At 39.3% G+C, this 13233-nt stretch overlaps 1 protein-coding gene across 4 annotated transcripts; it reads left to right on the top strand.

The window, feature by feature from the left end:
- The first annotated feature begins 1026 nt into the window (after positions 1-1026).
- tdrd5 (tudor domain containing 5) lies at positions 1027-13174 on the top strand. Of its 4 annotated transcripts, none has more exons than XM_079891457.1 (17): positions 1027-1075; positions 2202-2438; positions 3315-3746; positions 3829-3986; positions 4087-4170; positions 4252-4308; positions 4581-4749; positions 4861-5039; positions 5899-6113; positions 6197-6406; positions 6518-6584; positions 8238-8435; positions 8532-8675; positions 9864-9974; positions 10045-10185; positions 12355-12499; positions 12695-13174. In XM_079891457.1, the coding sequence occupies exons 1-17, from the start codon at positions 1072-1074 to the stop codon at positions 12892-12894; spliced, it is 2751 nt and encodes a 916-aa protein (XP_079747583.1). In that variant the 5' UTR covers positions 1027-1071; the 3' UTR covers positions 12895-13174. The 4 variants fall into 4 exon arrangements, with proteins under 4 accessions (XP_079747583.1, XP_079747582.1, XP_079747585.1 ...); XM_079891456.1 differs by having other exon boundaries at positions 12686-13174; XM_079891459.1 differs by having other exon boundaries at positions 1029-1075; positions 12704-13173.
- Positions 13175-13233: the final 59 nt, after the last annotated feature.

The raw sequence follows: 13233 nt of genomic DNA, 5'->3' as shown, positions 1-13233 counted from the left end.
AAGAAGTAGCCTACTATTTACACTAAAAAACTTTTAAGGCATTAAGGTAAACAGAAAAATAGATGTTTTGTCCATCTCCTCCCATCTGAGTTTTGTGCATCATAGTCCAATTCCTCTCTTCTCATTTCTTTTTCTATTTCTTCTCTTCTCAGCTCCCTTTCTTCTTCCATCTGCTGCTGTGTTATGTCCCGCATACACTGCAAAAACACATTATTGCTCTCTCTTTTCTGACTGTGTGCCCTGCTTCTGTCTGCTGCCTGATAAACCCAGGCTCCATGCGTAGATCAGCTACTCTTGCTGGAAGTGTCAGCCAATTAAGAGGCAGGGAGACACCGGGAGTGCCGTCTGATTGGCTGAGCACCCCTGATGCTGGAGAGCTCAGGCAAGCATAAACCACATCCCTTTCAGATGTAGCATCCTCAGTCCGAGAGTGTTAATATGTCTATTTCAGTTTAAACACTGTGCTGTTTTGGCACATCATCTATGAAATACTACTGGTCATGCATATATTCATGCACTGAAGTATTCATATTCAAGGTTTTACCATTTAGAATGATTTTAGAGAACAATATAAGACTAATTCATATAAATTGTGATGCTACTAACATATAAACATGACAATGTTGCATTTTAAAGTACTTAATCTTATTATATATATGTATTAGTTAGTTCATTTACATTTAACATAAAATCTGATATAAACAAGAAACTGTTCAGAGATCTGACCTTATTGTTTTTGAGAGAAAAAAAAAAGTCTCATTTGAGAATTGAGGAAAAATGTAATATCAAGGTTGTGTGTGTGTATACAGTATATAAACAAATTAAACAACAAGCAACTAAAACAATAAATCCCTAGTCTGTCATGAAACTAGTACAGGCTGAAGCAGCTGATGATATTTACAACGTTAACTACTTGGCACAAGCTGATTGGTTCATGCCGCATCTGCAGCCAATGAGCTTGCTGCTAAACATTTAAATGGCTGGTTACCATTCACTATAGCAGTTTGCAGCATGTTTTCAGAGTTCATCTAAAACCCTCCACCTCCCCAGCTCCACCTGTATAGATCTGCTATGGGTAATTGACAAATGCTATTTGTGCAGCGGAACTTATGTATGATGGCATATGTATTGGCAGTAGCAAGTTCCTGTACTTGCTCTGCAGCAGCATTCGCAATGTTCACGCCCTGACATAATTACCATAGTCTCCAGATGACAACACGTGATGTTCTATTCGGATCTGTTCACATCCTCAAACTGGGAATGACACTATTAACGTTTATATCAATCTGCAGCGGTTATGTGGAACAAGTAGGATCCTTAGAAAAGTCCCATTTTACAAGCTGTAATTGCTTTTAACAAGTTGAAACCTTGACATTATTGTAATTTTCAACATGGTGTCAAGTCTGACCTCTTTTTTTGTGCAAAATGCTTCAGTTTATATTTATATATAAATTTGCAAATAATATAATTATCTTTTTTTTTTTTTTATGAAAAGACGTTTTGAATAAAATAAAAATTAAATGCTTGTAACATGTTTTTAGCACCTGGTTCCCGCAGTTTTTGTAGCACATTTTGTATAGTTTTTATTTCATTTAAGAGAAATGGAAAACTACACAATCTGGTAGGAAAAAAAATCATGTGAAATAAAGAAAAAGTAGGCTATACAACAGAAACATTGATTGAAGCTACCGGTATGTGTGAACTCGGAATGTGCGGTCTCAGCAGCAGCTCAACCCATGCTGATAAAGCACGTGTCTCACGGAGTCAGCTGCATCTGCCCACAGAGACGCTAATGAAATACACTTTCACCTGCACTCTTAAAAGTTCATCTCGGAGGATATTTTTGACATAAACTTCACTCCATTGACGTCAATGCGCTGCACCTGTGTGATACACAATTCTCATTTTTTTAAAACGCGGCCTGTCGCGTGATCTGCACCGAACGAGAAAACGTGTTTATCTTGCTCAAAAGGTAATCACTTGTCCATAAACCACAATAAAAGACATATAAATTGTATAAATTAAAGTTAAAGCAATGTTGTCAATAGGCTAAAATAACAATGAACAGTGTTTTTTTGTTGTTGTTGGTCTGTTATTATTTCGCAGTTGGTTAACTCGTGTGTTGACATCATGATGAACTAATATTAACTTTAAAACTGTTATGTTTCTGTCAGCTGTTAGTAAGTAAATTATGTTTGTAGCTGTCAGAATGACCCAAGATCAGCTCCTCGCGGGTTTGAAGAAGGACGTCCGGTCTCTCTTAATCTCAGCAAAGCGTGGCTTGACCCCTGAGCAACTCAAGAGAGACTACCAGACCATGCTGGGCTTCCCCATTCCCCTCAGGTTACTGGGATTCAGAAATGTTTTGGATATGGTCAAGGAAATGCCGGATGTTGTGCACTTGGAGTACCACCTTGATGGCAGCATCATTTTAAAAGGTGATTTCAGTATTTCAACCCTTTTGTTAGCTGGGAAATCATTGTTTATGGCCTAGAGAATGTCTATACTGTGTATATATTAATGCTAAAACATCTTGAAGACACCATTTGTATGATTTACGACTTGCTATTGATATTCAGAAGCGCTTGGTATTAAGGGGAGGGGCTTTCTCAGTCTAGAGAGCATTTGATTGGACAAACTTTTGAATACGCCCCTAAGTGCAAGATGAGTCATCAATACTTTTGCTTTGTTTTGACTTGAAATCTGTGAAAGGGATATTCCACCCAAGAAATTAAAATGCTCTCATTTACTCACCCTCATGCTGTCTCAGATGTATATGACTTTAGTTCTTCTCTGGAACACAAGCAGAGATTTTAAGTGAGAAAAGTACTAATATTTAAAACTATAAACCATTGCTTCAGGCCAACTGTCAAACGTGCATTCGCTGGACATAAATGCTAGCATGTTGTGAAGCGTGATGTTAGTGCGTTGTGAAACTCGTGCAAGAAGTGACGCAGAGTTTCACAATACGCATCCACAATGTGCTGACGTTTACATCAAGCAAACACATGTATGACAGTTGGCTAGAACTGATTTGCATGTTTCCCACACACACACCCCTATTGTTTCGCTTCAGAAGACATTGATTCATCAACTGGGGATTAGTCATTCATTTTGTATTGTTTTTGCATCCACTTGCATTATATGAACTTTATTGTTTTTCTAATAATCTCAGTTTGTGTTCCACAGATTAAATATTTATATATGTCTTTTTTGTTTTGTTTTTCCCCTTGCTGTACTGAGAACATACTGAACTGTCACTTCAAAACTGAGGTCATTTTTGTGTACTGTAGTTAAGTTTTATCCATTTGCAGCTATTGGAGACGAGACCACTAAAGGCATCGAAGAGCTAGTGTCCAAGCAACGGGACCACAAACCCAAAGTTAACAATCGGAGGGGAAATCTGGTGAACTTCCACACCTCTTTCCCACGGCATCAGCCCGTTATTCTCCCTCGGCGTGGCCCAGCAAAGCCCGCCCTGCCTGCTCAACTGCGCAGCCAACTAAAACAATTACTATCTCATGGGCCGGTCAGATTATCGGAGCTGGAATACAGGTATACGGTGCAGTTCGGAAAGCCGCTCCAGATCACTCAATACGGCTTCTACTCCATATCCGAGATGCTGGCGGCTGCCACGGATTTCATAATCATGCAGCAGAGTCGCACTGGCTCGCAACTACTTCTGAAAAGCTCCGTAGTGCCACTAAATCAGACCGAAAATCAGATGCCGAGTCTTCCCAAGAGTTGTATGTATATGATTTTGGAATCTATTGAAAGCCTAATTTGATGATCTTTTACATGATGATTGCTCTTGATTTTATTTTGCAGTGGCACCTCCTTTGGTGGTAAAACAGAAGCCGGTGGGATTCAGTCTTAAAGCAACTTCACCGCCAGAAAGGGACCAGCAAAGTTCACCATTGTCCCCTGCTGTTCCTAAACCAGAGCCTGTGAAGAAAGAGCACTCTTTTGAAGAAACCATTTTTAAGGTTTGGATATTGTCTAAGCGCTTTGTGTGAAATAAGTGCGCTATTTCGCTATAATTGTGCTATAAATAAATCAATACTGTCGGGGTAAATCTTCTTCCAGCTTGAGGAGGAGCTCAGACAGCAGATTCTCGAGAAGGGCACCGCTGGCACCGTCAGCCGCGAACTGAAAGATAAGCTACGGAAGGTCAGACATAACTGCTTAAAAACTCAGCCTTTCTTGTCTCATATTTTCACCGTGGCTTATGAGATATAGATCTTATTTTAGGTTGTAGCTGAAAATGGCAATGGGATCTCCATTCACAATCTACCCTCAGAATACAAGGTATTATCACAAAGCCTGTCTAGAACATATCTGAGTTCATATCTGAAGAAGAAATTAAGAATTTGTATTTTGCATGCAGAAAATGAAGCCTATTTTTTGGGGCATTGACATTTTATGTTTTTGTTTTGTTAAGGTATAATATGTGGTCAGCCAGAAGTTTTTGCAAAATAAACCATGACATGATGTTCAGAATCTTGCATCTTATCCTCAGCTATATTTTTGAGTTGCTAGATGGCACTATTCTAACTTGTGGTCTGTTTTTTTGCTGTTAGCGAATGTATGGTGAGGAGTTGCCGGTGAGCCAGTGCGGCTTTCTGAGCGTGACTGAGATGGTTGGTGCTTTAAGTGATACATTTTCAATCCAAAGAGGTGCTGACGAGAGTGAAAACCACTGGATGGTCGTGGAGTTCAAACCAAACGACACACAACCCAGTAAATCTGGTACTCCCCTTTCTTATTTGTGTCATATGGATTGGAACAAAACAAACGAGTGCTTCAGATTCATTGATCACCTTTAATGAGACTTTGATTGTGATGTATTCCTTTTGCAAGAATTATCCCCGGGTCACGGCACCACCCCCAGTCCGACGGACGAATCACAGAATCCCTCCAGCAAGGCCTATTACTTGAGCTATGCAGAATCTGCCTGGGAGCGCGAAGAGATGGAGCAATCCACGGACCCTCAAGAGTCTGACGTTGAGCTCAGAGTCACCAATAAAACCATCCATCAGGTTAAGAGCCATTAGTGATAATCCATTATCTTTCCTTCTCAGATTAATCATCCCCTACAGTAAACTCTGAGTTGCACTTTTGTAATGTCGATATTTAATTTAAATAAATGCATAAAATTGGTGTTAGTGCTGTCAATTGATTAATTGCATATAACATAAAAGTTTGTGTATATATATATATATATATATACACAAACTTTTATATCTGAAGACTTCAGATGCAAAAACCTCTGACATTTTTCTTTTAAATTAGGATTTTCATCAGGCTCCTATGTTTGGGTTCAGAAATTTCACTTTAATGACAATAAAAAGGTTTAGTTAGTTATTGAAATGCCTTATTTTCAAAAATGTCACTAAGTGTAAAATTAAAAACATAAAAATGCTCATTTAAAAGAAAAATGTCAGATGGACTTAGAGGTTTTTGCATCTGAAGTATATACACACACTATATATTTACAAACTTATGTAAGATGTGATTTGTCGATTTGACCGCACTACTAACTACATAGTATGGATGAATACTTTATTTTTTCAAAAGATATATTTTTACATTATGTAACCTAATGTGTATATCTGGCATTATATGTTGTATTATATGCTGCAAATTATATTATAAACCAAAACATACAATCTTACATTATATATATTATATATATGTGTGTAAAATTTATATTCATAATATAAACTAAGGTAAATAACCTATATGTTACATAATAAAATAATTATATAACAAAAAAATTATATACTGTATATAGATGGATATCTGTATACTAAAAAATAAAATTAAAATGTAAGGATAGATAGATCTCTCTATATGCTAAAACAAAAAAATCAATGTGTGTGTGACTGTTTGTTGTAGATGGGGGATCTTTTCCCAGAGTTGATGGTGAGTCATGTCTCAGCGGTTCCTCCAGACGCGGTGCGCTGCCAGAAGCTGAAGCCGCCCAATCGTCGGAGAGAGAGAGAGCTGGTGCCAGTCCTGGTGGAGCAGGCGGAGTCACCCAGCCACTTCTACATCCGCTTCAGCCAAAACAAGGAGGCCAGAGCCCTGGAGAACATGATGATTGAAATGAGGTATCTCGGTGGCTAGTTTCATAATTATTTGGGCTGGGATTGCATAGCGTGTCATTCCGATCATGCCAAATTCCTGTTTCCAGGAGCTGTTACTCCTACCCAGATGTGGCGGAGAGATACAGGCTGCCTGACGCCTATGTGCGGCCGGGTCAGGTGTGCTGTGTGGCCCCAAGAGACATGTGGTTCTACCGTGTGGTGATCCACGAGGTGTTCAGTGATACTGAAGTAAAGGTGTACTACGTCGACTTCGGAGACATCACAAAAGTGGAACGAAACAGCCTCAGATTTCTCAAGTAAATTCATTATTTGTTATAAATCAAATTTGTAGTAGTATAAATTAAAGTTGGACATATGGACATATGTTTGTATCTCTGCTGCTCTGTATAATCCGAAAATCTTTCCAGAGCTTGTTACGCTGACCTCCCTGCTCAGGCTGTCCCAGCAATGTTAGCTGGAGTTCGGCCCATCACGGTAAGAAGTGTTCTTATTGTTAATTTTTTGTCAATTTGGAGTGCTGTCAATACAGAGAACAACGACAAAAATCGGTGTTGCCTACACCGTGTTATCCTCTTTTTAAAATTTGCACCCTGTTGACTTCAATGGGGCAATATTTAAACCTGCTTTTAGCCTCTTAACATCCTTGATGTGTCATTACAAGTGCACAGGTCATGTGAGTGATTCCTTCAGAGTGAACACGAGTGAATCTGACTGCAGTAGATGTGAAAGAAATGGATAAAAATGGTTATTTAAGCCAGCGCAAATACCTGTATTTACATCCTGTTTTCGGTCGAAGGCCATAGTAATTGATTGTCGAGTTCACGCGCATAGGTTTAGTTACCTATGATCACGCGCGTGAACTCGGCAATCGACTACTTTGGACTTCAACCGAAAACAGGATGTAAATACAGGTATTTGCGCTGGCTTAAATAACATCATTTTTATCCATTTCTTTCACATCTACTGCAGTCAGATTCACTCGTGTTCACTCAGAAGGAATCACTCACATGACCTGTGCACTTGTAATGACACATCAAGGATGTTAAGAGGCTAAAAGCAGGTTTAAATATTGCCCCATTGAAGTCAACAGGGTGCAAATTTTAAAAAGAGGATAACTCGGTGTAGGCAACACCGATTTTTGTCGTTGTTCTCTGTATTGACAGCACTCCAAATTTACAAAAAAATGAGCTCAATGTTAAAATTGACCGGAGTTCTCCTTTAACTAAAACTATTAAAATTTGTTTTTGTTAATTGAAATTAATCTCAAATAAAATATAAATATTACTCAAAAAACTTAAATAAATTAAAGCTATAATAAAAATATATTACAAAGTGACAAAAAACTGACAAAAGCGCATGACAAAATTATCAAAACTTAAAGGTGCTCTAAGTCATGTCACGCGTTTTTTAGGCCAAAACATTTTTTGTCACATACCGCAAACATCTCCTCACTATCCGCAAGCTGCCTGTCCCCTGAACACACTGTAAAAAAAACGCGGTCTCTGTAGACACCACAGGCTCCACAAACTGCAACAAAAACAAACTGAGCAACAAACAGAGCGACCCGCAGCACGAAACATAACAAACTGTTCCAGCCAATAACCGACAAGAATGATGTGGGGGTGGGGTTCGGGGGTTAGTGCGCGGATGAGGAGGAGGGAGGGTCTAGCTAGCCTCCGTTTTGTTTGACAATAATTCGAATGTCAACAAGAAGAAACGTCTCACAGGATCGCTTAGACAACCTTTAAAGTAAAAATAAAACTGAAAATAACTTACAGCATCTGTTGTGTCACTTCACTGACATTCATAAATCCCCTCCCGTGGTCTCATGGGATATTAAGGGTCCATCGTATGCGCACTTCAGAATCTCTGCAGAAGTAGCACTTTTCGCCTATACAATGTATTTGCCCATGTATAGTATACTGTAGTATAGTATATGGTAGGGAAATATTCGACTTCGGACGTATGAGTCTTTTTGAACGATTCATTAAAAGACCTGCAACACAAGTCATTTATTTTTGAATCTGAATACAATTGTTGTGTTGTATGTTTGTTTTTTCATTCTGTAGTGTTGATCCAGTCTGTATTTGAAACAACACTAGAAACATGTCTTGGCTTTCTTCTCAGAGCATTTGGACTCAGAGTGCTATCAGCTCTTTCCAGAGGATGTGTTGTGAGCGCACTCTGGTGGCCGCCATTCACAGCTACCAGAACAACTTCCTGTTGCTCTTCCTGTGCGACACCAACACGGAGGAGGATGTTTACGTTCACTCCGCCCTACAGAAAGAGGGCCACGCCCTTCCCTGCATTACCGCTTACGGATTGGTCTGGACACAAATCTTCTTTTATACCCACTTACCGTAGACCTGATTAAAATCTGATCTCCAGTGGTTGCTTGTTTCTTCTCGTTTGGCTTTTTAGGTGTCAGGGCAGTTCAATCCATTGACGTCTTACCTCGGAGATGATCAGATCGATGATGTAAAGGAGTCTCTCACACCCTCCACGTGTTCTCCGGATATAGAGATCCGCTCTCAGGGAAATGGCTATCCATGCTCCTCTCAAACGGTACCTTTAATCAAGCTTTCAGTGTCATTATACAGCGCTGATGGGTCGCAAGCTCTCTGTGAATTACAGTGCCCTTCAACTGTGCCGATGGAGGGCAGGTCTGTCTGCTGAGGCTGTAAATGGAGGAATATTATGGGTCCTATGGGTGCTGTTTAAGGGACGTATATCAGTTTTTACTCAAGTAGTGCGAGTTATGTAATCGGAAGTTCTAAGTATACATTGGCTATGCCGATGTGTTAGTCGGATCTCTGAAATTTCAGTCAGTGTGCTCCTCTGCTCCACCTAAGCTGATCGTAGAATTGTAGTGTTATGGACTTAACGTAATCTACTAGAGTTAAGAATTTCAGAGTAAGTCGGAATAAATCCAAATGTTACAATTTATTATTAGTCAGGTTACAATTACATAATCAATTCAAAGATAATCAATACAATAACATCAAATGCTCAGAGATAATGAGAAAAGATGTATAAGTTACCTGACATTAGAAAAATACATGATGCTGAGTGTCTTTAGGTAGTTTGGATGAAGGACCCTGGGAAAAAGTGCACACCCAATAAGCAAAGTATCTCTCATCCTTATTACAATTTGGTTTACTTCTGTGGAGATGAGACCATTGTACCAGTCACACAATTTTAAATGATACCAAACATGACTGTTAATTCACTTGTATTGACATTGAACATTGTAATTTTTATATAATCTTTCTAAGTGAAGAGAAGAATGTGTAAAGTGAAGGAAGTGGGGGAGAAGGAACAAATGTGAATGAAGGACTGGAGGGAAAGAAGCTTTCCCGCAACTTCACTCTGTGGGGTGTGGAGACAAATGGCAGTATGTGTTTCTCAGGAGATCAAAGTATCTGAGGTTCTGTTTCTTAAACCGATTGACCAGATTTAGCAATTTTAACAATATCTCCCTTGGTTGCAGAGGACAGCTTCTTCCATCTGGCCATTTTCACACAAAACAACATCTAATAATATAGCTAATGATTGCCACTCTCGAATTTATGTTTGATTAGCATTTAGCATTTGTTTATTTAGATCCATACAAGTTCCAAATGTGAGGCAAGCAGTTGTCAATTTAATTAAAACTAATCTATTATATTGCAGTAACTTTCTAATTAAGTTTGTGGCCAAGTGACCAAAGTAATTTGCGAGCCTTCATTTTGAACTCTGGTTTGTTCTTTCCAGGGTTCCAGCTCTGAAAATGTAGAAACCAACTTCTCCATTGATGTAGAACCAAGCCTGGACCTTCCTCCCCTCGAGTGTATAAATGTTCCTGACGTCAACACTGAGGCTCAAGTGAGTCTTATTCCACGTATGTACAATAATATTTTTAATTTGTTTCTTTAAACCTCAGATCTTCTTTCAGAGTGAAAAAGTAAATCTGTCCGAGGCTGTGCAGGGTAAAAACCCATTATGCTGCAGTGAATGGGATCAAGGGTGGACAGCAGAGGACAAAACAGATAAGACGAAACATGAACCTGACGTCAAGACAGAAGACGAATCGAAAGTAAGAACGCCATCTCGTACACAATAGGCATGACACGACAGCTTTTGATTGTCAAATGTTTTTGGAGGTAAAATCTGCTCATGAAAGGATTCAGCATTTCATTCCTCAGTCATGGCGTTTAGCACACAGTCGTCGCTCAGAATGACACGAGGTGCTGTGCTGCGCGTCTGGAGATTTAATCTCCTGACGTATTGTTCCCCATTACAGCCCCGTTCTCCCGCTGAGCCCTTTGGGAGGCAGTTGATCTTAATTGTGTGCTGATTAGATGAGAATGTTAATTAGCCTCTCCGCAGAGGTTCATCTGCTTAATCATTCAACTGAACGGTTCATCGGAAAAGGCAAGTTTCTACAAGAGGCGTGCAATAGTCATTTTCAGCTATTTGCAGGATGAAATTTCAGAATCTAGCTTATAAATACGCAGTTGCCATTTCTTTGTTAAAATAAGTGCTAAAATACCTGCCAATAGTCTTATTATATTGTTATTATTGAAAATATGTTGAAATATTCAATACTTGCTATAATACTTAATATAATACTTAAAAAAAAAAAAAAAAAAGAAGACTTTGGTCACACTTTAGTTTAAGGTCCAATTCTCAAATATATTTACATTTTATTCTACAACATAAAATACATCATTAGGGATGCACTAATATGAACATTTTGGAAATAATTCTTTATTTTTGAAAGCTGATAACTGATGTATTGGCCGATCAATCTAAATCCAAATTTTTATATAAATTGAGAGTCTGATTGGAAAAAAAACAAAAGTCTGACAATTAAAACCACGTCCAAATTACACAATTATGATGTTCTCATTATAATTGTATGTTAGCCTGGAAATCCAGACCTAAATCTAAAAGATTAATGGTCTGGCGTCGACTAATGAAAATCGGCCAGCTCGAGGGGCGGCACCAAGCATGCAATTGAAAATCTCACAGCACGCAATTGGATAACACTCTTACCGTATCCGGTCGGCAAAACAGCAAAAACGTCCTTCTTGCAAAGGAATGATTCAAGCGCCGTCTTCTGTTCCTCTTTTAGAGAAAAAGCCAAGTCTAACTCGTTCATTGTAGCGGCCAAAGCCGTTTCAAACAACTGGTATTCATCCATAGGCATCTTGCAATGTTTACTAATGACTTCGACGTCACAGAGCTGTCGTCATCTGTTCAGCTCGCCTCTGGCCCGCCTATACCAGAACTCTGGATTACCAGGGTAATTGTATGTGGCCTATATGACAGACTTGTGCTGTGTATGTTACACTTAACATGTTGTGTATGTTACACTCATATTTCAAGCAATTTAAAACCATCATGGTGAACAGTGTGCATCTGAAGTGTCTCAGCCGAAGGAAAAAATCCATTATTAATCGGCTTTAATATATCGGCCAAATTTTCTTATTGGGCCTATAACATCAAAAATGCTTGAAGTCCGTGTCGGAATGTCGGTTTCGTTTTGGTCTGTGATATCACGCCTACTGCCAAATTACCCAATAGTATTTCGACACCCCGGGTTGCCAGTTGGTGGAAATCTGTGTATTGCAGTCATGGAAGTCAGCAAACAAACTACGTCAGAGATCGCAGATTCTACCCAAACTAAAAAGCCTTGCATCCATCTAAAAATCTCTATGAACGGGAGCATTTTAAAAGCGGATCAGTCAACTCACAGTGAAAGTCTCATCGCCTTCCATTGTCAATTGCGCTCGCTCATGTTACGTGTCCTCAATCTTGCAACCCGCATGAGTGTTGAGTCTGAGGAGGAGGGGGTGGGGGAAACAACCCTCTCCTATATTTTGCATTTAGATTGCAGTACCCAGTGCAACTGCTAGCTGTCAATATTACATATTGCACCTTTAAATTAAGGTGGTCCTTTAAACACTTTAAAAAAAATGTCTACACCGTACACAACCGTTGTTGCGTCGTGCCGCAACACAGCTATAAGCTGTCCACACCAGACTCAACAAAGCTGCTGTTGCAAATTCATTTGTTCAAGTAGCACAAGCGTTTAAATAGAACGGGGCATCAGTTCGCAGTCATGAATTTGTCGCGTTGCTCAGCATCACTGATTACAATGGGTTCTATTTGCTTTTGTCAGGTCGTGCTGCTTGCGTCTGTTGTAGACATTGTGTTAGTTTAATAGGATTCATGTTTTTGTGTTTTTTTTTTTACATAGCCTGAGATTGTGTCTCCTCCACCTGTCCAAGAAACAGTGAGTGAACTGCAGATGTGTCTCTCTTCAGCTAAACCGCAGCCCGTCTCAACCACATGCACCAACCCCCGCACCTCTGACCCGATCCAGATAAACTGCATTTATCCAGGTAAAGCACATCACTACAAAGCAAAAAAAATCGTATATGTGTAATTATATATATATATATATATATTAGGGCTATCAATTTAACATGTTCATTTAGTGCGATTTAATAATGAAAAACAAATATATATGTAAATGTACATTTGAAATTCCAATCTACTGTTTGCTTTTGATGCAAATCACTGCTCAGTTTTCCTAGTTTTTCCAGGTGTACCAGTCTATCCGGTCCAGCCCCCGTTTTCCCAATTCATGATGCAATTTTTAAGCAGTCCAGTCCCGGTGGGACAGGGTCCACACACTCCGTTCCGGCAGCACACATCTCCGTTATCCCTGACGCCAGCTGCGCGCCTGTCTGCCGGAGCCAACATCCTACAGTGGCGCTCCAACCACACAGTCTGACCAGCCAGAGGCGGTGCGTGATGGCTTCAGAACCTATTTTGGACTTTCGTTATGTTCAGTAACTTCTGTTCTTTCATTTCTTTGGCTGCAACATCCTAGAAATATATCAAATGATATAATAAAAGCAGCGGAGGACACATAAGGACAAGTCAGAGCAGATATATCTCTTGTTCGTTTTATCGTAATGCCTCTCCAGCAGCAGATTGTTCTTTATTTTTATATATTTGCATACACAATGCTAAAGTTTTGTATGTTTGCACTATGAACCAAATTGGACATTTTGTTTGTTTTAAGTTGCTTGTTCAGTGTTCAATTCAGAATTTTTCTTTTATCAAAAAA

This window comes from Squalius cephalus (genome assembly GCF_949319135.1).
Source record: "Squalius cephalus genome assembly, chromosome: 13".
Classification (NCBI taxonomy): Eukaryota; Metazoa; Chordata; class Actinopteri; order Cypriniformes; family Leuciscidae; genus Squalius; species Squalius cephalus.
This window is presented reverse-complemented; position numbering and strand designations above follow the sequence as displayed.

Bases quoted from the DNA above. Each gene is read 5' to 3' on its own strand.
- tdrd5 (XM_079891456.1), top strand. The intron at 2,439-3,314 runs GTGATTTCAGTA...ATCCATTTGCAG, and splicing joins TGGCAGCATCATTTTAAAAG to CTATTGGAGACGAGACCACT. The intron at 4,309-4,580 runs GTATTATCACAA...TTTTGCTGTTAG, and splicing joins ATCTACCCTCAGAATACAAG to CGAATGTATGGTGAGGAGTT.